Genomic DNA, 24,190 nt, shown 5'->3' on the forward strand with positions numbered 1-24,190 from the left:
AAACGGCTGTGGATGTATGTCTAGCCCAGCAGCAGTCACATTTAATTATTTCCAAAGTGCTATTTGAATTAAGAGTGGACAATAATCGCTATATCTATCCCCGCAGTCACAGGGCTTGCTTCACAAAATAAGTTCCTGAAGTATACCTCGAGCCTGTCCTCTCCCCCCCCCCCCCCCCAACCCCCAATTCCTACGAAATGACACGTTCCTACGCTTATGTCTGCCATTGTCTTGTTTGCCGCACATTTTGCATTTTTTAGTCGTATAATTGTTGTTCCTACCTTCCGTTTGCTGTTTTCATTTTCTGTCCGCCGATTGCATGCCAGTGTGTACTGCCCATCTGGTATTGGGATGTCGTTACTATTCCCTGCCGATAAGACAGTACAAATAGTCTATATGCCTCGTAGAATAACCAGGAGGCTGGCGTGGTAGGTGAATATATATTTCGTCTGCATGCCTTTATCGAAAGGAAATGAGTTTCTTAAAGCAATATTCGTTTATATATGAACTGACAGACAGTGCCGCCAGCATACATATTGGTATCAAACATCATGCCGTTGAATTTGCCGGTTTTTATCTACCTTTCTCCTCTCGCAAACGTTTTCTGAAACAAATATACCTTCAACAATCATCACTTGGTTCTGCTCATGGCTAGCACAACTAGGTTTTTGTCAGCCCGCGACGATGTTATTCATATTGACTGCTTGGCAGGTGAGGCAAAATGTTTATCATTAAGCCACACTGAACATTTCTGCGATACACAGTCGAAAAAGATGAATGTGGCAGTGTTGAAAACATAACTCATTGGTCAACTATTTGAAAATATACGATCACATTATCGTGTATTTAAATGGCGCAGGTGAACAGAATACAGCAGTGCACGCAGTGATGGAAGCGAATGGCCGATCAACATTCATCGCCGCAACGAGGGACCGCTAGACGCCTCCCTTTCCGGTAGGGAATCCCGCAATCTTCCATTGCTGCAACATTGCTGATCACCAGTTATTAAAGCACGGGCATCTTACCCAAGCATTTTTACGGCGATGGTCTAGACTCAACTGAGCGCTCGCCACCAGAAACAATGGATGGATCTATGACGTCAATTGCTATCTCTATGACGTCATTTTCTGAGGAGATTACTGCAGTCCTGGCACACAAATGACAAAAAGTGGCGCAGCCCAAACTGGGCGGACCGATTGGGCCGCTTCAGCGCATACCGTTGCGCCGCCGACGCCCTCTCCCTCTTTCTCTCTCTGTCGACGGCGTCACGCGTCAGGGTGGGGTGGGTCGTAATTGTGGGAAAGCGTACAGAATACTGTTAAGGAGTTTAAGCCTATTAGAGAATCACATAATCGCCTGCAAGGATGGACGAAGAATATGATGCCATCGTGTTAGGAACTGGGCTGAAGGTATGGCCTGATTTTGCCGTGCGATGATGTCTTGGAATCGTCAGCAATAGTAACATATGTCAGGTGCTTATGTTATCTTGTTCTTATAATTAGTTGCTGAAAGACACCCCTACACTATTTTTTACCCAGTCCAAGAAGTAGCACTGTATGTTTGGTGTACTATTTCTGAAGTAATTATTTTGTTCTCATCCTTCAAAATTGTTTAAAGTATCATTTTCTGGTTTTGAACTGCATCTACCATGCTAGTGTATATGTCCCATGCATTCTTATTAAGTTTGCTCTCTGCAGTATTAACTTTTAGATCTAACTTGATGATTTGGCTGGTGTTATTTTGTCTTGTCTTTATAATCATGTGTGTGACACCTATTTTCCAAGTTTTGCTCAATCCAACTGATATCACTGTGGCTGCCATATAGTTTTGTGAGTAACTTAATGCTCCTATGCACTTATTTCTCATTCCCTTAAATGTTTTAACATCATTTCCTAGTTTCCAGTTGCAGGCACCATGTTAGCAGATATATCTTGTGCTGCTCAATATGGTTCATCTGTGCAATATGACATTTTAAATGGAGAATATAGTGTGCCACTTCTACATCCTTCCCTGGTTTAAGTATGACAGTATCTTGTTAACATCCTAAAAGAGAACTGCAGTCAGAGGCACTAAATGCAATACAAATACAAGTGCAACAAAGGTTTCATTTCCGGACAATGAGCATGGTTCTGTATGTGGTGCATGAACCTTTGATAGTTGCTTAAAATGGTTTTGATAGAGGAGGTGGGACAAGCCACATTGTGCCTTATGCACACATTTCCCAACCATGCAACCCTGAGATGCTTTTCTCATTATATCTGACCCATATTCCTTTGCATTGTTTTACTGTCTAAGGTATAGCTCTCTAAGTGATGTGTAAAAAAACAGGGTTAAGAATACTTTGCAAATACACTGAACAGGTAGTTCTTTAAGCAACCTGGTTTTGTCCACATCATAGTTAGTATAAAAGTTTCATTGATTATTTTATATGTGGATTGGCATGAAAAATTCAAACTTGAAAGTTCATTAAATTTTTGTAATTTCATGTTTTGCTGAGTTCAGTATGGGAAAAAGTGTACAATTTGTATTTCTAAAAATGATCTTTCCTCATCATGAAACATTGTGCCAAACCATTCATATATGGTTTTTAATATTAACTGTAGATATGTATCACACTTTACACATACAATTAACTTCCCTTGATCCAATTTGGTTTGAACATCAGCATCCCAGCCAGCATATGACAGGTAGGGCTCAAGATGCTGCATATGCTTGCTATTTTCTCCTGACTTTGACAGCCTGTGGTTGGTTTCAGTGACCACTTCAGGTGAGATGAGTGAAGGTCCAGGCAAACAGTCCCAAACACAGACAGGCTAATTTACTGTCATATTATTCTGTGCTGAGCTGTTGTAATCTCAGGTCAGGGGCATAGTTTGTGATGCAATTTATTTTGGAATAATATATCAACAGAATAGACTTGAGAGGGGGGGGGGCTGGAGTTTTCTCTTGTCATGCATGAGAAAAAATTCCATGAAGAACAATTCATTCATTCATTCATTCCATTCCATTCCATGAAGAACAAAGGACAAATTTCAACCAGCTGGTCACAGGCCTGAATTGTTTGAGAAGGCTATTATTAACACAACTTCCATCATTAGTTCACCAAGCCACTGGTGCTAAGAATCCTAGTAGATATGGAACAATGTAGGAAGAGCATCAGTGCAAATCTAGATTGACCAAGAGCTCAGTTTCACAGAATCATTGTGGGGCGATGGAGTTGGGGAAAGGTTAAGAAGACATTGACACAACTTACTCCCAGAACATGCCCCCCAAAATATTTCTTACCAGACTTGGCCCACTGCCTTCTTCAAGTGAGGGGAGCTTCAGCCCCCTCTAACTAAAAAAAGCTTTACCTCTGATGACACACTACCATCCCAAACAAGCTTTCATTAGGACTGCAGAGATGCATCAAGCAGCTGATGTTCTTTTCAGTACATTTTTGTAGCATTCTTACTAAATGATTTTGTGGGGAGTGCCAGAATAGGGCAAGGCAATTTTGTTCAAAAGTTAGCACAAGCCAAAAAGTGAAATGCATTGGCAAGTCTTGGTGCCCCTGAGGACAGGGCAGCCTGGGCACAATTTGCAACCCGCTCACATCGGCCTAACAGACATCTTGAGCTTGCATGTCAGTGTTGTCACAACACATTTACATGGCCAGTGTTCTCACAATGCTTTTATGTGGTCATTTTTCTCACTTTTTGTATCTTTTTTGGCTTCTTTGTTGTTCCTTTTTGTTGGAATATTATAGATGACATTATATTGTCTGTTAAAATTATATAGTTATAGCCCAAACCAGAGAACAGGCTACAGTTGTGAACTTTTTGCATACACCTCAACATAATTTTCTTGGATGTTTCTTATCATTTCTGAAGCAAAATGACTTTATACAAACTTGACAACTTGACAAAACAAAGTTGAATCAGATTTTAGGCTGTATTGGAGCATTTATCAAATTGTTTACCCTCTTCCAAACATATGGGTATTTTCCACTGCCACATGAATAGCCTTGGACCATATTCACACAAAAAAAAATGCAGTTCTACTTTTCACATGTCTTAAACAGACGACTGTCTTTGTTTTTTTGTGTTGCCTGAGAGGGACACCGTCACCATAGATGCACGGTGACCGACAAAAGTGCAGTATCTGCTCGTCATGCTCGCCGCAGAGACTGGGCTTCTCCAACTGGTTCATGTGCAGTCAGCATGTATGGAGTGCAAGTCGTGGCTGGCATGTCCTCTGTTGTGCAGAGTCCAGTGGCTGTGGAGGCATGCCATGCTCTACCGCGATCTAGGTCGCGACAGGCTCTTGTATTTAGGTGTGCAGTCGCGATGAAGCAATGTGAAAGCACATGTTAAACACTTAGTTTTATGTGTGCAACTGCATTCTTGTTATGGTTATGCTTTATAACAGATCATTCACTTGTACATTTTATTATGTTCTTTCCAGTGTGGGTGATGTATTTACGCACGTTTGTCGTTAATAAGCATTTGGTGATTCTGCTGGTGTAATTTGATGTGTTAAGTACCTTCTTCGTGCTATTCATAAAACCCCTATGTGGGTGCTGAATGCCACCAAACAAACATGTCAACAAGAACAGTTCAGACCACTAATTTGTGCCAGTTTATATCTTGAGGATAGTCCCATCGATAGGATACCGCTGTTCCGACCGCGGCGGCCGTACAGAGGGCGCGCTGTTCTTTCAGGAGTGTATCCTGTCCGGCCTGCTGTCCGTCTCTGGGAAGAAGGTGCTGCACATCGACCGCCACAAGTACTACGGCGGCGAGTCGGCCTCCATCACGCCTCTCGAGGAGATGTTCGACAAGTTCGGCTTGCCCAAGCCGGACGAGTCGTACGGCCGCGGCCGGTAAGCGGCGCACCGGTCTGGCCGACGCCGTCGTCGCGTCTGCCATCGATCTGGAGGGGTCGGAGGGGAGCGGCAGAGTCGTCAGGAGGGGCCCCCGCCAGGGGCGATGCGCGGTGTTTAATATTTGGCCACTTCGGTGGCAGAGATGCCGGTGTTTTCCCGTGCTATTATACCCCCGGCTTGGGTTTCACTGACTGTTGCCCCTCCCCTTGCTTAAGATCGGCCAATCAGCATCGAACTGGGCGGCGGTCAGCTCATCATTTAATTGCCTCAGGCTTCACGAATGGGCCGGGCAGGTCGGATGTCTGGGTTCGGGGACAGAGGGCAACGGATTAGCGCCAACGAACTGCGTGCTTGGGCAGCCAGAGAGCCAGGATTCTGGTAGTATGGATTTATATTTACATCCTGCACATCCTGCGCGGTGAACTCTGGAACGCTGGTAATGTCAATGTCGTGACTGTACTGAGACATATCCTCAAGCCATTGCGAAAGTTCGGCAAAAGGAGTTGGGGAGTCTTAGCAGTAAGACGTGCCCAAATTTACCTCCCAAAAAACAACAGCAAACGGGTTTCTCTACGGACTTATCCCGCTTTCTTCCGAAAGTGTGGGAAATGAACTAGGGTCCTCCCGTCCAACTAAATACGGAACTGTGCCTGTGCCCCCAAGTGGAGCAGGTGCACATTCGTTTGATCACATCGCGGCACGTTCAGTCGACGTTTGCTCCTGATACGGGCCCGCGTGTGGGGAACGCTGCCGACTGATCACTCGGGCCTCTCGCGGCGCAGGGACTGGAATGTGGACCTGATACCCAAGTTTCTGATGGCCAACGGGCAGCTGGTGAAGCTGCTGATCCACACAGGCGTCACGCGCTACCTGGAGTTCAAGTCGGTCGAGGGCAGCTACGTCTACAAGGGCAACAAGATCTCGAAGGTGCGCGGGGGTGCTCGCGGCGCGCTCCTGACCCACAGTCCGAGCTCGCGCTGCACCGGGTGCAAACAATTAGCGATGCTGTGACCCAGTACGTCTGTGCAGAGCTAGTCCTGGGAGGCCGCGCTTTGGCGTTGAGATGCTAATGGATGCTAGTCGGCCGTGCCATGTGACGGCGACTTGGCACCGGCTGTTTTCAGGCTGCTCTCGCCGGCACCATCACAGTTAACTGGTGATGCTGGTTACCAGAGTACGCACCGCACATGCACGCGTGTGCACCGCAATAATCGAAGGAATGGCGGCTCATTTCCGCAAAATTGCGATTTTGTCAGGATCTTGGAGTGAAAGGTCGAAAGCGGCCTTGTTGCCAAGTTTTCGTTCTCACGGGCAGTGTCGTCTCCGGCAGTGAAAAGGCACTTCTTGAGTCTCTTCTACCCAGAAAAAATCGACCTCCATTCATTTGCTGTGAAACTGCGTCTTCGTTACATGATATGCCACGCCATGGCGGTTTGATAACTGTCGTGTTTGGTTCTTCGGATGACAGCAGTAGTTTGTGTCTGAGGGAAAATTTCCTCTAGTTTAATTGTTTACGAAATTAGCCAGCGTGTTGCATGCTCGCATGCGGAGATGCACGCTCATATGTTGAAAAGTGCGCTCCAATTCAGGACGTCAAACAAAATTCGGTATGGATTTCAGGTCATCATGACGGATTCTGTATGATATGTTGTTACCAACAGGCGCTGCGTACTCAGCTCCACATGAGGAAAGTGCGAACCGATAATCTATCCAATTGCGCCACATCAGAGCACATATCGCAAATAGGCCGATATCACTTTGGTGTTGACTAGTAAAGCATTCAGAATTAGTTTTTGTCGGCGAAAGTGGGTCGTTTGTGGTACAAATGCTTATATTGCACCATTTTACAGATGGTTATGGTCTTTGCTCAACCAAAAGCAGGCATAGTGTTGCCAACTGCGGTAAAAGTGAAGCAAAAATTGAAACTGGCAGAAACGGGTGCTATATGACCAGGGTAGTCGACGCGCTGTGAAGCCCAAGTCATGGGAACCTAGCGGACAATGATTACTTTGATTTGGAGACGGGCGGAATAACCCGTTGCAAATGTCGCAACATTCGCGGCGAGTTATTTCTTAACACTGCGGTGAATTATCTTTCACAGTTGTGCAATAATTCGCCGCAAATACTTCGTCCCCCGACATCGCTGCGCGGTTGGTGTGCGGTCTGGGCGCGTATGACCGGCCTCCCCCCCCCCCCCCCCCCCCCCGCCGCCGCCAGGTGCCGGCCGACGCCCAGGAGGCGCTTAGCTCGGACCTGATGGGCATGTTCGAGAAGCGGCGCTTCCGTAGCCTGCTGGCGTTCGTGCAGGACTTCCGCGCCGACGACCCCACCACGTGGAAGGGGCTCGACCCGAACACGTCGCCGATGAGCGCCGTGTTCGAGAAGTTCGGCGTCGACGAGAACACGATCGACTTCACTGGCCACGCGCTGGCGCTGCACAGGTGGGGACGGCGCACCAGCTGGCCGCCGCCCCCGACCGGCCGTGCTGCTGTCCCGGCCCGGTGTGGTTTTACTGCTGCCCCGGCCCGGTGTGATTTTACTGCTGCCCCGGCCCGGTGTGATTTTACTGCTGCTCCAGCCCGGTGTGATTTTACTGCTGCTCCAGCCCGGTGTGGTTTTACTGCTGCTCCATCCCGGTGTGATTTTACTGCTGCGCGTCAAACCAAACGCTCGCTCGCGTCCCGCACAACATATCCAAGCATAGTAGTTAAACTAGTAGATCATATTTAAAGCGAGCTATCCCACGTTCGGTTAGGTGAAAAAGCTCCTGTCGTTGGTCGACACGAGGCTGCAGGATTCAAACACTTCTGCATGTCTATCAGTCAAGCAATGCTTAAGTAATGCAACAGTAAGTAATGAAGTAATGAGACAATGCCTTTTACCTGATGCTAGTTGTCTGTGCGTGCATCTCAGTGAAGTGATGTTGCAGTAATGTCATGAAATAAGTAACGAGCTACGCTCTGACGTGTCACTAGTCGCCTGTGAACACCGCAGTGGCGCACACAGTCGCACAACCATTCAGTGCACGCCACTGCCTTCGCAGGAATGACGACTACATCAGCCAGCCGTGCGGCACCACCATCGCGCGGATCCGACTCTACAGCGAGTCCCTGGCTCGCTACGGCAAGTCGCCCTACCTGTACCCCATGTACGGGCTGGGCGAGCTGCCGCAGGGCTTCGCCAGGTGAGAGCGGCGGGCCGGGGCCCCAGGAGCGGGCGCCGCGGCATTCTTGTGGCGCTGGAGGCAGCGGCCAGCGGGAAACAAGGCTGCGCTTGGGCGCCACTGTGGCCGCGGACCGACGTCGTGCCGGCTCTGTCAAGTTCGGGGTCAGAAGACAGCGGTGGCAACTTGAAATACCAGGGACAAAGCGATTTGCAAGTGCTTTTCACGTGTTCGTGACGTATGGTGGGCTGGCTTTGGTCCGCAGCAGTCGTTTGTCGCTGCCGCTTTAGCTAATGTCACGCATTGCAGTACGTCGTGGTACAGCGGGCGCAACCGTTCGTCGGTGTAAGCAGGGCCGCGCGCGGTGCGGTAGTCCACCAGGATCGTGGGGAGAGCCCCCCCCCCCCCCCTTCCCCACGCCATGTGACGGCCACGTCTGTCGGTCGGCTACGTGGTACACTGGCGTGGAGGGCGTTGTCTCGTGCGGTCCCCGCCTGGCGGAGCGGTAGTTCCCGCACGCCGGCGACCGGGCCCTGCTCGTCTCGCACCGTTGTTCCCCACGTCTTGCGTCGCTGCTTCGGGTTTCTTCTCCCATTAATGTGTGTTACTGCACGGTGATTAGCGCCTCAGCCTCTCACGTCAGCTGTTGCGACGGCGCCAGTGAAACAGTACGCATCGCCCGGGATTCGAACCCAGGTATCCGGGCCTGGCGTCCAGCGCGTCGTCGGTCGGGCAGCCGCGACGCGTGGCAGTGACCGAGGCGCGGCCCGTCCCCAGGCTGGCGGCCATCTACGGCGGCACGTACATGCTGGACAAGGCGGTGGACGAGATCGTGGTGGAGGACGGCCGCGCCGTCGGCGTCCGCTCCGGCTCCGAGGTGGCCCGCTGCAAACAGGTCTACTGTGACCCAAGCTACGTGCCCGACCGCGTGACCAAGGTCAGCTGACGGGGACGCCGGACTGGATGGCGGGTCGCCTGGGTCAGAGGGGGTCACCGGGGCAGGTCCACTGCGTCAGTGGTGAGCCGCCGAGGGGGGGGGGGCGGTCACCACGGGACATTGGAGGTCGGCACCTGGCCGCGGATGGTGGATGGGACCAGTATGCTGGACCACAGGTCAGCATGGTTAGCCGGATCACCGAGCAGGTCCAGCAAGCATTGGCACACTAGGCAGGTCTGACCCGAAGTTTACAGGTCCTGTGGGTTACTTGGGGTTGGTATACATTGTCAACTTGGTCTGGCGTGGTCCAGCGGGCCCCGTCGTCCGCGTGGGTGGGTGGTGCCGCCGGGGTCGACAGCCTCCGACCCGGCCCCAGCTGACCGACCTCCCGCCTCCGCCGCAGTCCGGCCAGGTGGTGCGCTGCATCTGCCTGATGGACCACCCCATCCCCAACACCAAGGACGCGCTCTCCACGCAGATCGTCATACCGCAGAAGCAGGTCAATCGGAACTCGGGTACGTGGCGGCGCCGGCGGTGGACGCGGCCGGGAGGGCTGCCACCGGCAGCGCTCCGGGACGGCCGGGCTTGCCTCACAGGCTAGGAATAGCTCCAGACGCGAAAAATCGATATCACTCGGCCACCCGAACAGCGCGACAGCCTTCGTTCGCACTGCGCGCATGCGAAGTGTCGCGCAGAGGCGGCGTCGTCGTTCACCTCGTGGTCTGGCTCGGCGCCGCTGGGCGGAGCGTCAGCGGTGCGGCTGGAGCGGCCGCACCTGCGACGGGCAACGCCCTCCTCACCGGCCGTCTGTCCGCAGACATCTACATATCGCTGGTGTCTTACACACATCAGGTGGCCGCCAAGGGATGGTTCGTGGCCATGGTCTCCACCACCGTGGAGACGAACAACCCGGAGGCCGAGATCAAGCCCGGCCTGGACCTGCTGGGACCCATCAAGCAGAAGTAGGGCGTTCGTGCAGTCTCCTTCCTCCCCTGTCTCTGTCGCCCTGTCGCCCTTGACTTGCGCGCACTCACTGAATGCGATGTTTTCCCGAACATGTCAGGCCCAACAGTGTGTGGAGGAACGCACCCACCTGTTGTCAGGTCGCGGCTGTTCTCTGAGCCGTAAGCCGTCAGCGGCCGTCGCGCACCGCCTCCCGTGCAGCTGCAATTTAGTGCCGCCAGATCGCCGTCGCCCCGCGGCGCACACGTTCCCCGGCTGCCCTCGCCCCACGTGACCGTCTCCGCCCGCTCAGGCCCCTGGCGGCGTCGGACCACGTGCTGGCGGCCTCAGGCGCCCCTCTGACCGTGCACCCGCGGCCCCGCCAGATTCCTGACCGTGTCGGACCACTTCGTGCCGGCCGAGGACGGCACCAGCTCGCAGATCTTCATCTCCAGCTCGTACGACGCCACCAGCCACTTCGAGACCACGTGCCTGGACGTGCTGGACATCTTCCGGCGCGGCTTCGGCTGCGACTTCGACTTCTCGAAGGTGACGCACACCCTGGAGGACGACAAGTAGACGGCGCTGCTGGTCGCCGCGTCCCGCGCTCGCGCGCTTGCACCGCACCCTTCTGGCGGCCACCCGGCCGCGGCGGCGGCGTCCGCCGGGCCACCGACACCCTAGTCCGGTTGTGCACAGGTCTGTGATCGCCGCGGGCGGAAGACGAATCGTCCGCACTCAGAAGTCAGTAGGTGGACCCGTTCGGCTCGATTCTAGGCACATCCGCCATCTATTTTGACTTCTTTTCGGTGGTGTCGAGTATTGCAAAGGCGCTTATCATATGATTTTATTGCACGGCTGTACCGGCCTGGTGCGTTGACGTATCGAATATGTGTGGTGTTGAAACTATTATTGTTTGGGCGTTTCTGGGCGCTACGTGTCTATGTCTGTCAACGGCATTGGAGAGGCATCTGGCTTGGATGACGCTACTACCCCAGCGCTGCGGGGCCTTGGTATTGGCATTCCAATAAACTAAATTGGCATCTAACCGGTTCAGTTTCGTTTGGTGTGAGCTTCGTGGAACACGACAATGAACAGCGACAGGAAGATTACACTACCGCGCACGCGCCTCTGTATTGTTCAGTGGGCGTCGCCCCAAGGTCACGACCTCAGTACAGTTCCATCGACACTGAACTCACGCCATACCACTGTAGCTCCTCCAAAGTACTTGCATGCATCACGACGACCAACATTGTACACTCACTGCCGTCGGCGGAGAAGGCAGGACAGCGGCGATGCACGACGGACAGCGGTCAGCACGACCATCACGAGCGCCCGCCACCGCCGCGACACCGTCAGACAGCGGCGACGCACGACGGACAGCGGTCAGCACGACCATCACGAGCGGCCGCCGCCGCCGCGACACCGTCAGACAGCGGCGACGCACGACGGACAGCGGTCAGCACGACCATCACGAGCGGCCGCCGCCGCCGCGACACCGTCAGACAGCGGCGACGCACGACGGACAGCGGTCAGCACGACCATCACGAGCGGCCGCCGCCGCCGCGACACCGTCAGACAGCGGCGACGCACGACGGACAGCGGCCAGCACGACCATCACGAGCGGCCGCCGCCGCCGCGACACCGTCAGACAGCGGCGACGCACGACGGACAGCGGTCAGCACGACCATCACGAGCGGCCGCCGCCGCCGCGACACCGTCAGACAGCGGCGACGCACGACGGACAGCGGTCAGCACGACCATCACGAGCGGCCGCCGCCGCCGCGACACCGTCAGACAGCGGCGACGCACGACGGACAGCGGCCAGCACGACCATCACGAGCGGCCGCCGCCGCCGCGACACCGTCAGACAGCGGCGACGCACGACGGACAGCGGTCGGCACGACCATCACGAGCGGCCGCCGCCGCCGCGACACCGTCAGACAGCGGCGACGCACGACGGACAGCGGTCGGCACGACCATCACGAGCGGCCGCCGCCGCCGCGACACCGTCAGGACAGCGGCGACGCACGACGGACAGCGGTCGGCACGACCATCACGAGCGGCCGCCGCCGCCGCGACACCGTCAGACAGCGGCGACGCACGACGGACAGCGGTCAGCACGACCATCACGAGCGGCCGCCGCCGCCGCGACACCGTCAGACAGCGGCGACGCACGACGGACAGCGGTCAGCACGACCATCACGAGCGGCCGCCGCCGCCGCGACACCGTCAGACAGCGGCGACGCACGACGGACAGCGGCCAGCACGACCATCACAAGCGGCCGCCGCCGCCGCGACACCGTCAGACAGCGGCGACGCACGACGGACAGCGGTCAGCACGACCATCACGAGCGGCCGCCGCCGCCGCGACACCGTCAGACAGCGGCGACGCACGACGGACAGCGGTCGGCACGACCATCACGAGCGGCCGCCGCCGCCGCGACACCGTCAGACAGCGGCGACGCACGACGGACAGCGGTCGGCACGACCATCACGAGCGGCCGCCGCCGCCGCGACACCGTCAGACAGCGGCGACGCACGACGGACAGCGGTCAGCACGACCATCACAAGCAGCCACCGCCGCCGCGATGCCGTCAGCAGGCAGATGGTCGTCACGACAGGTCGGCGCTGATGCAGACGGCCGGCCACTGGCGCCTCCTGACGCACGTCTGGTGCTGGGTCAGACCACTCATACACCCGGTTAAGGCCAAACAGGTCAGCTCACATCGTCAAAGTCAATCAGGTCAACTCCCAGCGTGCGGTTCAGCGGTCGCGTTCAGGTCGTCTTCGGCGAGGCAGGCGGACTACCCCGGTCGGAGGTGGGCCCGGCCTGCGCCGGGCGTCACGGTACTCAGCTCTGCGGACCCGGGCGAAGGCTGACGGCCCCTGAGCGATCTGCCGAGCTGGACAGTGCTGGTGGTGCCAGCAGACACGGAAGTCTGCGGTGTCCGTGTACAACGCTTGTTCACGGGACTAGTCCGTGTTCTCGTGGACCCTGACCGCCGCGGGTCTGCCTAGCTGCTGTCACTGTGGGCTCACGCTTCATGGGACCGGCATCTGCTCGGACAGGCCCTGACCCTCAGAACACCGACCAATGGCACTGCACACCTCACGGTCCAAGAAGATAGCCTCTGCGTCCGCAGGCCGCGTCCGCCACAGCACCGGCTGATGTCCCTGCGCGGCCGACAGCTCACGAGATCATGGCCTGCTCCTGCAGCGTCTGCTCGTCGGCCGCCTTGCTGCCGTCACGGTAGACGCGGCCGTCCAGCGTGACCGCCTCGCAGACGGCCTCGAAGGCGCGTCGCAGCTCGATGCCCAGCAGCTCGTTGGCGGGCAGCGCGTGTCGCAGCTGGACGGCCGCCGCCGTCCGCTCTTCGGCCTTGCGGCTGTCGTGCCGGATGACCAGGTCATGGCTGGAGCCGCCGAGCGCCGCGTGGCTGGCGCTCACCTGGCCCAGCTGCAGCAGCAGCGACGTGACGTCGCGCGCCAGCGGCGGGAAGGCGCGCACCAGCCGCACCAGCGCCGGCAGCGTCGGCAGGAAGGCGCGCGGCCGCTCCGTCCACGGCAGCACTGCCGGGCACGGGCGGACGCCGAGCCAGTCATGCACACGCGCACGCACACGCAGACAGCGGACACGACGGCCGGCCGACAGGAGCAGGCCGCACTCTCGGCAGCGCGCGCCGCGTCCCAACAGGTGGGCCGTCCCGCGGCTGCAGCGGACCCGCCGAGCTTCCACGGCTCGTATTACGCCGCGATTATCCCTGTCGACGAATGATAACACCGAGTACCGCGTCCGCCTCACGCATCCAGAAATGACGACGGATCCTGATTAGGCTGCTGTGAGCAGGGTTGTTAGGGTGTTAACTCAACGTTGAGCAGGGTGGTCAGGGTGTTGACTCACTGCTGAACAGGACGGCCAGAGTATTGACTCACTGCTGAGCGGGGTGGTCAGGGTACTCATGACTCACTGCTGAACAGGGTGGTCAGGGTGTTGACTCACCACTAAGAATGGTGTTGACTTACCGCTGAGCAGGGTGATCAGGGTGCTGATGACTTACCTCTCGGTAGTGTGGTCACGGTGTTAACTCACCGCTGAGCAGGGTGGTCAGAGTGCTGATAACCAGCCGGCCAGTGCTGTAGCAGCGCGGGATCGGGAACTGCGCCGCCAGCTGTGAGGTCAGATCGGCAGCGAAGATCTGCTTGTCCAGGTCGGGCTGGGCCAGCAGCTCGGGGATGAAGTCCAGGCAAATGTGCATGGATGGCACGCCAGCGACCAGCACGGGCAGCACCTCGGCCGGGTACCCCTGCCACGGGGGAGGAAGAGGAGCCGTCACAGACACTGCGCACGGTCTCGAAGAGCGAGAGGGTATCAAGCCTGAAGCCTGCGCACGGAACGGCAAGACACGAGAGCGGGCGGTTCAATACGGCGACTGTAGTGCAGACATAGCCACATGCACGCACAGTAGGTCTGGAAGGCAAGTGGCGTGAGCCCGACACAAAGGAAATCAGAGACAACCGTGCGACAAAACCATTACTTATGCACGCTTCTCCAGTCCGCCGCACGTGACCGCAGATTCGCGTCAAATGTGATAGGATTGCTTCGGGAAATCGGCATCAGCTGTTCCAGTTGGTGCCGTACTATGACACACCGACCAAACGAGGCGTCAAAGTACCGGGCCATAACTCGCGACCAGAACAAAGCACGGCAGGCAACAGTCGGCGCTCTCCGCACCTGGTGAGCCTTGCCTTGCCTTGTTGGCGCGTCCGCTCACCTGAAAGTGCACGAGCTTGGCCAGCATGGGGTTGTCGATGAAGGCCTGGTGGAGGTAGGTGCAGACGAGACAGCGCACCTCCTGCAGCAGCTCGCGGCCGCCGGGCGCCGCGCGGTCCTGCTCCGTCTCCTGGCACACCTCGATCAGCAGCTGGATGGCGGCCGAGTCCTGCGCCAGCACCAGGGCGCTGCGCAGCTCCTCGCGCTCGGCGTCCGTCGGCATACCCCTGCAAGCGGCGGCAGGCCGCAGTTTAGCGGGGTAGCGGCGCGAGCGCGGACCGGCAGCCACCGATACCCGGCGGTACGTGCCGGGACATGACCGACGCATTGGGGGACGAGGTTTTCCTACACATCTCCGCCCTAGAAGAATTCATCTCTTGCCATGACCGGGGTGGACGATGAACATCGCAGGCGTAGGCGCCTGCTATCCGTTGTCCAGCATAACCCAAAAACTTGCCTTGTCACATCAACCATGAGCTGGAAAACTCAACAACCACAGTGCAAAGCACGAGGTGCTGAGCAGCTTATATCAAAAGGACATCAGAAACCACGGCCTCACACCAGTGGACCGGGCACATCTCCACAGCCTACGCCTACCTGCGGACGATACGTCACCAGGCCAGCCCTCAACACAATTTAGAAGTGCACAGTCAAGAGCACATCACGTGGACCCTAAGGCCGCCTGCCGCGGGTAACGGCCGGCGGTACGTACGGCTGCGGCGGCACAGGTGACGGGTGGTCCAGCAGGTGGCGCTTGAGCTGCGCGCGCGACGCCGCCAGGTAGACGTTGAGCAGCTCGAGCACGACCTCGAGCAGCGGCGGCGCGCGCAGCACGGCCGGGTGGCAGCGCAGCACGTGCAGCGGGTCCTGGGTGAGGTCGTCGCCGGTGAGCGGACGCGGCGGCACCGGCTCCGTGTCGACTGGCCGCAGCGCCGTCACCGTCATCGCCCACAGCCGGTGCGGGAACACCAGGCTGAGGCGCGCCCACAGCTGTCGGAAGTGCTGCTGCAGCTGGCGCGACACGCCCGGCCGCAGCAGGCAGCTGGCGCGCGGCACGAGCGCGCCCGCCAGCTGCCACAGCTGGTGGCCGGGCAGCTGCAGCAGGCGCGGCAGCAGCCGACCGGCGGCGGCAGACGTGTCCGGCAGGCCGCTGAGAGCTGTCGGCGGGAGCGGAGCGAGTCAAGCACGGCCAGGCCACCGCCCCATACCCGCAGCCGCACGGTCCGGGCAGGGACGCGGACGGGGTCGATCCAGGTACGTCCGGCGAACACCTAGAGGCGGACGGCCACTGGACGCAGCAGCGTACGCAGCCAGGCAGGGAGCCGAGGGTGCGGCGCGTCTCGCCCCACGCGGCTTGGCGGCGCGCAGCGCTAGCTGGTGACGCAGAGTTCAGCACAAAGGCAGAAATTTTGTACCTATGGTACGATCAGCTACATGAGGCCACCAACCGCGTACGATGTTTGCAATCATGCAGTACCCCCCCCCCCCCCCTCCCTACACACACACACGGAGATGCTTGAGGGTCGATTTGAGAAATAGCAGTGATACAATCAGGGAGCCATTTGCATTCGAGTCAATTCTACGTTGGCGGAGAGCCAAACCTGTACGTCTAGTCGTCATTTCAAATCGTTCAATCGAATCAAGTCGTTTAAAACCCCGTAACATTATTGCATCCAAGGTTCTTGCCTGCTTAGAATTCACAAGCTACACGTTACGAAAAAAACATCATTCCTGCGCTTAAGAAAGCCTGTTTTGCCGAAACTTTCTACAAAGAAAAAACACTGCAACCTGACCATACTATCATGACACTGTCCTTTAATCGCTGAGAGAGGACCCCACCCGTGGAGTGTTAAAACATAACGGGAAAGAACGTCACGAGCAAGTGGGCTAGCCTGTGGGTCCCTGCGTGCTCCATCACCGGCACGAGTCATCAGCGGGGGCACGACCTCTGAATCCACCGCGGCACGAGGAACGCGGGTGAGCCCGGCTGGGCCAGGGCCTCACCTTCCTCGATCTGCGCGGCGGAGGGGGGCGCGCACTCGGCGGCGGCGCCCTCCAGCTCGTCGGGCTGTGCGGTGATCCAGTGTGTGACCAGACACAGCTGTGGACTGTGGCTCGTGAGCAGACCCAGCAGCGGCGAGAAAAGGCCGGCGTACTGCGCCTGGCGCCGCTCGGCCAGCCGCAGCAGGTACAGCACCGGCAGCTGCCAGACGAGCGCGCCGCGGTAGGCGGCCGGCGCGCGGCCCTGCGCCGCCAGCGGCCGCACCGCCGCCAGCCGCCGCTCGTCGTGACGCAGCAGGTAGTAGAGCAGCAGCAGCTGCGCGGTGGCTGGCTCCACCAGCCAGCCGGCGGCCGGCGCGCCGTCCGCCGACGGGAAGCAGGAGACGCTGAACACGGAGGCGATCTGCTCCTCGGCGATCGGCTGGTTCGTGTGCTCCTGCTGCGGCGGCGGCGGCGGCCGGCGGTCACGGGAGGCGTCCAGTCACGCGGCTCACACGTGCGGGCACAAGCCGTTGCGCGCATCGCCCATCGACACAGTGCGGGCACAAGCGCGGCTCACGAACAAATTAATAGCTAATGACCCGTGCTCACTTGCATATCTACCTGCAGACATCCGCTGTTAGGTTTGTGATCATCATATGCTAGTGCTGTTTCGCTACCATCCGTAAACATGAATTACTGCGCGATCTATCTTCACAAAGCAAGCAGTCGCGCGAAAATGGTAGTGCACACTTCCAGATCTGGCCACGGAGGTTTTTGTGCAGATGAAAACTTTTCCAAATGACAAAGGTACATTCATCTGAGAGCTTGCATCAAAACCTTTTCAAGGATTTTAAAAATTCGACCGGCGATCCAAAATAGAGCACCCGCTGACGACGGTCTATACCTGCTGAGGCCTTTGGGTTGTGTCCAACATGGACTTGACGTAGAGGTCGATCAGAGATGGGAGGACGGGATGCAGAGGCGTCTTACTCTGGCAGATTTGCCTGGAAACGCATCGCGGTGAGATCACGAGGCAGGCACATTGATTACGTACATCGTTTCGTGTTTTAAATGCAATACATAAGCAGACTGGCAACATAGCATGACACCGTCTTAGGAGCGGAACAATTGGTCAACAATTTCGCCATCTTACAAGTCAAAATACTACCAATATTACTGAGGGTGTTGGTTTTCAAATAAGTATCTCATGCATGTCAAGGTGGCAAAAAAGAACGAGCCTATCACATCGTGGCAACAGTAAAACTGAGGTAATAGCACCACTTTCCTCTCGCACTTAGATGTCACTTGGATTTGTGTGCATGTCGCCCTTGTATCACATTTGTGCCTTCTTCGTTAAGTCCGCAACAGGACTTCACCGAACCCACGACCAGCCATCGGTCCAGCAGCGGCTCTGACCTGAAGATCCAGTCGTTGATCGGCACCTTGTGCTTGGTGAAGGCGCGCGTCTTCAGCAGCTGGTACACGCAGTGCACGGGCAACGTCCCCGGGATGTCAGCACTTAGCGACGGGGTCACCTTCACCTTCACCGCGTGTGACGTCACCACCTGCAGATGACGTCAGTCGTGACGTTGCAGCCTACAATGGGCGTCGCGCAAGAAGCTCAGCAAACTTTCCAGGCGAACTTTCCAACTTAAGGACCGTTCCATGCGCTGCAGGCGCATGCATATGGATGGAACGGTCCGCCAACCGCAGACACTAGATGCAGCCCACTGTTGGCTTTTCAGAGCTGTCATAGTATCACCGGTGGGTGATGTAGGTTTCATGACTTGGTGAGTCCCGCAGTGTTCACATTTTATGATAAGTATGATACATAATCTGAGGCATCTTGACGCGCTTCTTATCGGCGTAACTAGCCATCGTAGATTTAATACGACTTGTCCATGGCACACATCCGTAAGATACATACTAGTGACCCTCTCGCCAGAGGGGCGCACTGTGGCATTCTCGGGTGATAGGAGTCCCGGCGTCAGGCGATGCCTGGTCTCACCCACCTGGTCAGTGAACACGTCATGTGTGAAGATATGTTTAATGCGGTTCAGGTTACTTTGGCGGATGTTCATCTTCATGCCGAGCGTGTTGTTGACGAGCTCGATGATGGCAGTGAGGTTGCCGGCGTGGAAGTGGATGGCGAAGAGCAGCAGGGTCTCGCCGAATGAGGCCGACTCGCCGCTCGACCTGGGCCACCACGTGCGCCGTGTCAACGGGACTCAGAACGAAGGCCGGTGTCACACGACATCACCAGTCAATAACGTGGCACGAGGAGAGGTGACGACAAACTGATACAAATGTCAAGCAAAAGAAGGGAGGAATTCGTTACGGTACCACACATCGGCCGAGCCTTCATACAGCGGGTCTCCATGTCTCTGATGCGAACCTGGATAAGCGTGACACTGGACACCGTCTGGCACGACAGGGGACCTCCAACCGCCAGATAACCACAGCTCCCGGGGCGTCAGCCTGGAGGCCGACCCGCCCGGCTCCGGCTCACCGTTCGAAGTAGGCCTCCTGCGTGGCGAGCCAGCGGAGCCAGCCGACGGCGCGCCGCTCGTGCTCGGCGTGCATCAGCAGGCTGGGGCAGCCAATCAGCGCGCAGAGCGAGAGCGCCACGAACCGCACGCCAGCCGGCGACGGCGGCGGCTGCGAGGTCAGCAGCTGCACCAGCAGGCGCATCTCCTCCTCCGTAAACCTGCCGACCGCGCCGGGGCGCCGTCACAGCGGTAGGGCGGCGGCGAAGAGCGCAGGGCGCCCATTGAGGGGGGCGGCGAGGGTGTAGTCTCGGGGCCGAACGGAGCAACTGACTCACGAAGACAGGACCACGGTCATACCACGGGACAGATAACGTGCTGGACTGTACCGGACTGCGCGAACTGAACATAGATATCGCAAACACATGCGTGTCACGCCGTCAAGCTAACAGCGTGTTCACGCGGCTAACCCAGCGCGAAGGGCTATTCCACGTACAGTCCGTAGAAAACTCCGGCCAACTCCATGCGAAAGACTTCACGGGACCACGGGCCTCGCCAGGAGACGGTCAGCACGCAGCGTGGCCGGACAGCGAGCACTACCGCCAGCTTCAGTTGGGATGTGGAGGCCCGTTACGCCTCCCTTGCACCCGTCCCAGCAGCACGAAGTCATGTCCGACGCGACACGCACGCACGCGTGAGTGTCGCAACGAACACTGGAAAGGCAGTCACAGAGTCTAAGCTCCGTCTCCCACTGACAATCCTCGAGCCAGAGGACAGCACACTAGCCGCAGTGGCCTACTTGAGTCCGGCGAGTCCACGCAGGGCGCAGTAAAGCCGGACGGATGCGGCGGCGTCCACCACGCCCGAGTCCGGCAGCCGCTGGTTCATGGCCATTAGCAGGGTGTTCTGCAGGCGCTCCAGCAACCGGTCCCGGAGCGACTGCAGCGTGGACGACACCAGCGTGCCCTTCCGCTGGAGCAGACAACGCGGGGTCAGAGGTCAGGCAGCACGGGGTCAGAGGTCAGACAGCGCGGTCAGAGGTCAGGCAGCGCAGTCAGAGGTCAGGCAGCGCGGTCAGAGGTCAGGCAGCGCGGTCAAAGGTCAGTCAGTAGGTGGGCACCCGTCCGGATCGCAGCGTTAGGACTGCCATGCACAACAGGCTTAATCGTCATGTCAGGTTCCTCTGCTGGCGAGTAGGTAGAGTGACACGAGATCGGATGACACCTGATTACGTTAGGCACGTAGACAAGTCGTAACAAGTCGTAAGTAGGCGGCCCATCTGCACATTACAGCCTCATTCAAGCAGAGGCCAGCTGAAGAGAAGACAACTGTACATTCTCAGATCAGACGGTCACTTCACATCTACGGACGCCTCTGACGCAGCGCCACATCCCCAAACAAGATCAGAGGGTTGCCTCCACAACTGACGCCACCTCCGCAACCCACACTAGACAACAGCACACCCGAGGGTTCCACCACTGCTGAACCCGCGCCGCGCCGCCTGATCTGTCAGGCTGCAGTACCCGACAGCGCCGCCGCCCCCCAGCCTGCCTAATCCGGCCCCGGCCACACCTTCTGCCCGTTCCTGACGAGCGCCTGGAACCAGGAGCGCACGTGCTGGTTGTTGCCGAGCAGGATGCCGGAGACGAAGGCCACCAGGTCACCGGCGTCGCCGGTGTCGGCGGTGCGGCGCGCCTGCTCCAGCGACAAACTCACCGCCAGGCTCGGCATGCGGCACGTCTCCATCTGCGGCGGCACAGGCGGCGGGGTGAGGCGCGCCGGCCGCCCGCGGACCGGGCACGCGGCCACAATGTGGCGCACTGCGGCGCGCAGGCGCGCACGCAGCTCGCGTCCAAAGCCTGCTGACCGGGTCCAACGACAGGTGACCAGTGGTCGGTCAGGTAGAGGGTATTACGCACCGGAAGAAGATCCGCCTCTGGAAGGCTCTGGTTGTTTCCCAGGAGTAGCCGATAAGTCAACAAACCCCATCAAAAAACATAACTTTCCAAACTAACTGCACCACGTGACACACATTCTGGAAACCTGGCGTTCCTCAGCGCCACAATACCAAGCATCAAGGTAGTGCCCTGATCCCACCCTACCCTTCTGTCCAGCGGCGCACCAGTTCGCACGACATGGCACACTGGCACCCTCCGCTCGCCTGCCCTCCTCAGTGGCACTCACGCAGACGGCGCGGACGGCGAGCACCTGGCGCGGGTTCATCTGGCAGAGCTGGCGGAGCGCTGTGATGCGCGCCGCGCCGCCGGGGGAGTCTTCGTCAAGCCGGTCCCCGCTCGTCACCAGCGACGTGCACACTGCAAGGCAGAGGGGCGCAGGGTCAGCCAGAGGGTGCACACCATGACACATACTGGGTGACAGAGGGGTGGAGGGTCAGCAGAGTGCACATGGCGCCTAGCTCTCACTGGGTGGGGTAGGAGGCCAGCACGCAGCACATGCAGTCATTTGACGCCTGTTGCCACAGCTGACCATGTGTGGATGGCAAGCGCGAGTTGGCAATGCTCTAAGACACACACAATGCCACTTACAGCCCACTACAATCAAATCCTTGAGTGGCAGAGGCGAGCAAATCATCACTGACGACATTCAAACACAGTGCAAACACTCGCCAACTGGCAGCGATGCCCACCGCCCGCCCTACCCTTGAGATCGCGGAAGCAGTGCCCCAGCCGTACCAACAGCAGTGGAGGGACAGAAGCGAAACAAACCGTATCCGTACGGAACTGGGCCGAGCCCGGCCGGGGCGCGGCGCGGCGCAGCCGACCTCGCCGCCGTCACGCACCCTCGTGGAAGGCGTCCGGCATGTTGGCCACTAGGCGGCAGATGAGGGTGGCGCCGTGCCGCAGACGCAGCAGGCCCTCGCTGACGTCGGCCGGCGGCAGCAGCTGCGGCAGCTCGGCCAGCGCGATGCTCAGGATGTCGGCCGCGTCCTCCAGGTGCACGGTGTTGTCCAGCAGCTCTGACGGCTGCACGCTGAACTCCTGGCGCACGTCACGGGCCTGCGGCGGCCAGGTCATGCCCAATCAGCTTGTGTCAGATCGCACACCTGGCAGGCTGGTGTCACACAAAATGTGGTAAGGATTACATTGGCTTTGTTGGATTGTAGATGGATGCTGGTTTCATGGGTTTAGCTACAGGAGAGATGGGGGGGGGGGATGTGCAGTCATGGATTGCCTCAAATGTCACCATGCTAATGGTGCTGCATGGATCCCCTCAAAAATATTTGTCAAAACTTCTTTCACCCATTGTATGCTAATAGTGGTTGGCATCTACACAATTCTGATAAAACAGATGCACAAATATTTCTTGATGTGTTATATGGTAAAATACACATGCATATCATGTTCAGCTTATGATATTACTTCCTTACCTGGGCCATGACAAGAATAAGAGTGGCAAGCACCAACTTCAGCTTTTGGATGGGTTCACTTCTCTCAAAATCTGGTGCCCCTGCATCCTGAGCTGATGACAACAGCACACTGTCTGTTGTGGCTCCCATCTTTGACCTATGAGAGCAACCACACAAAAACATGTAAAAATAGCTCGGACACCTAAAATCTCATAATAACATATTCATGTGATGAGCTCCAAATCAATGCCACCATCATATACATTGAGGTGTCAACAAGTGCATATACTAATGTGGAGCATACACTACACTTTACACTAGGCACATATTACATAGACACTGTGACCATGAACAAATTCACGAGGCCAAACATGACTTGCTGTCCAAAATCATTACTTCTATCTCCTGATTTTTGAATATTCCTTATCATGCCATAGGATCAAAATTAAAATGTCACTGACCAGACTAGTCATTCTGAAATTGAGCAGATTAGTTCCTCAATGCTCCTAGTTAAACACTTGACACACACAGATGCTGGTGTACCACTTGAAAGAAGAAAACCCTCATACATTGATGGAATGCTTTGAGCAGAGTTTAAAAGACATTTCATCTTTTGAGGCCAGTTTCTAAACCATATGATGGAAACACCACAGATGGTTTAACTTCATGCATGCAGGCTTACCTAAGCTGTTGCTCTTTTTTGACATCTGCTTCAAGCTGTGGGAAGCTTACTGATAGAAGTGCAACCAGAGAATTGACAACTTCTATGCCAGACAAGATGCGTAAGATTATTTTCCTTTTCTCCATGCACTCATTGGATTGATCCAGTGGTGCTATCAGGCTCATCCGAACCAAGCATGGCAGCAATGGGCGGATCTCTGCTTCAGAGCACTCTGCTAGTGCAGCAACATTAACACTCTCCATTGCCTCAAAAACTTTGGGACTAACTGGTAAAAGTGCTGAGGACATCTTTATATCTTGAGTGTGAAACCGCGAATACACGGCCCTCGGCTTGGCAGTGCTGTGCTGGATGTCCTCAGCAGCTAAACTTCAGAAATGCAGCTTGCAAATTTTTCCACGATCAGTGGAGTCATGAAGACGCTTTTAGTTTATGTTTAAGTATGAAATACATGCGAAGAGCATAACAATAAACGCCGGCGCGGCGCGATGGAATCACCCTGAATCTCAAACCGACACCGTATATGTATCAAAAGCGCGACTAATGTCAAAACAAATGACGTCATATCTTTTGGGATCTAATATACAGCCTTACTTCAGTGTGCACACCCACTTATCAGCCCGTCATTGCTAAGTGGGATGCATTTGTTGCAAGTGTGTAGCTCTGCAACAAAATACAGCCAAGTAAAACACTTAAATGATTCGCCATTTAAAGAATATTAAGTATTTGTTGCATAAGTAACGATGCCCGGCATAGTTTAGGCTGTCCTTTGACGTTAAAATGGGTTACTTCACATGTGAAGATAGTAAGGCAAGACTTAGATTTCGTGAAACAAGCTCACTTATGACTATTGGCATGCCTTTTTTAGTGGAAAAACTGCTCTAGACATCATCATTCTCTGATTAGTGAATATGCTGCTCAATGCGCTATGATTTGATCAGATCATCGTAGCTTGCACAACATTGATTGAAAGCCATTTGACAGCCGTTATA

At 56.5% G+C, this 24,190-nt stretch overlaps 2 protein-coding genes across 2 annotated transcripts; one reads left to right on the top strand and one right to left on the bottom strand.

Moving 5' to 3' along the window:
• The first annotated feature begins 1,310 nt into the window (after positions 1–1,310).
• Positions 1,311–10,957, top strand: LOC119099188 (rab GDP dissociation inhibitor alpha). Its single transcript, XM_037222298.1, has 9 exons — positions 1,311–1,409; positions 4,704–4,864; positions 5,650–5,794; positions 7,085–7,308; positions 7,911–8,051; positions 8,808–8,967; positions 9,371–9,482; positions 9,785–9,929; positions 10,296–10,957. The coding sequence occupies exons 1-9, from the start codon at positions 1,365–1,367 to the stop codon at positions 10,486–10,488; spliced, it is 1,326 nt and encodes a 441-aa protein (XP_037078193.1). The 5' UTR covers positions 1,311–1,364; the 3' UTR covers positions 10,489–10,957.
• A 2,145-nt stretch (positions 10,958–13,102) lies between these two features.
• LOC119097942 (integrator complex subunit 2) lies at positions 13,103–23,620 on the bottom strand. The gene is made up of 18 exons (XM_037220884.1): positions 23,202–23,620; positions 22,541–22,676; positions 21,953–22,169; positions 21,337–21,467; positions 20,725–20,898; positions 19,952–20,124; positions 19,176–19,373; positions 18,679–18,862; positions 18,083–18,231; positions 17,571–17,670; positions 16,950–17,123; positions 16,688–16,844; positions 15,809–15,840; positions 15,396–15,694; positions 14,685–14,910; positions 14,003–14,216; positions 13,367–13,482; positions 13,103–13,291 (listed from the first exon to the last, which is right to left on the bottom strand). Exons 1-18 carry the CDS (start codon positions 23,486–23,488, stop codon positions 13,103–13,105), a joined length of 3,156 nt encoding a protein of 1,051 aa, XP_037076779.1. The 5' UTR covers positions 23,489–23,620.
• Between the last annotated feature and the right edge of the window lie 570 nt (positions 23,621–24,190).

Source organism: Pollicipes pollicipes, unplaced genomic scaffold (genome assembly GCF_011947565.3).
Source record: "Pollicipes pollicipes isolate AB1234 unplaced genomic scaffold, Ppol_2.1 Scaffold_4740;HRSCAF=5597_pilon_pilon_pilon, whole genome shotgun sequence".
NCBI lineage: Eukaryota > Metazoa > Arthropoda > Thecostraca > Pollicipedomorpha > Pollicipedidae > Pollicipes > Pollicipes pollicipes.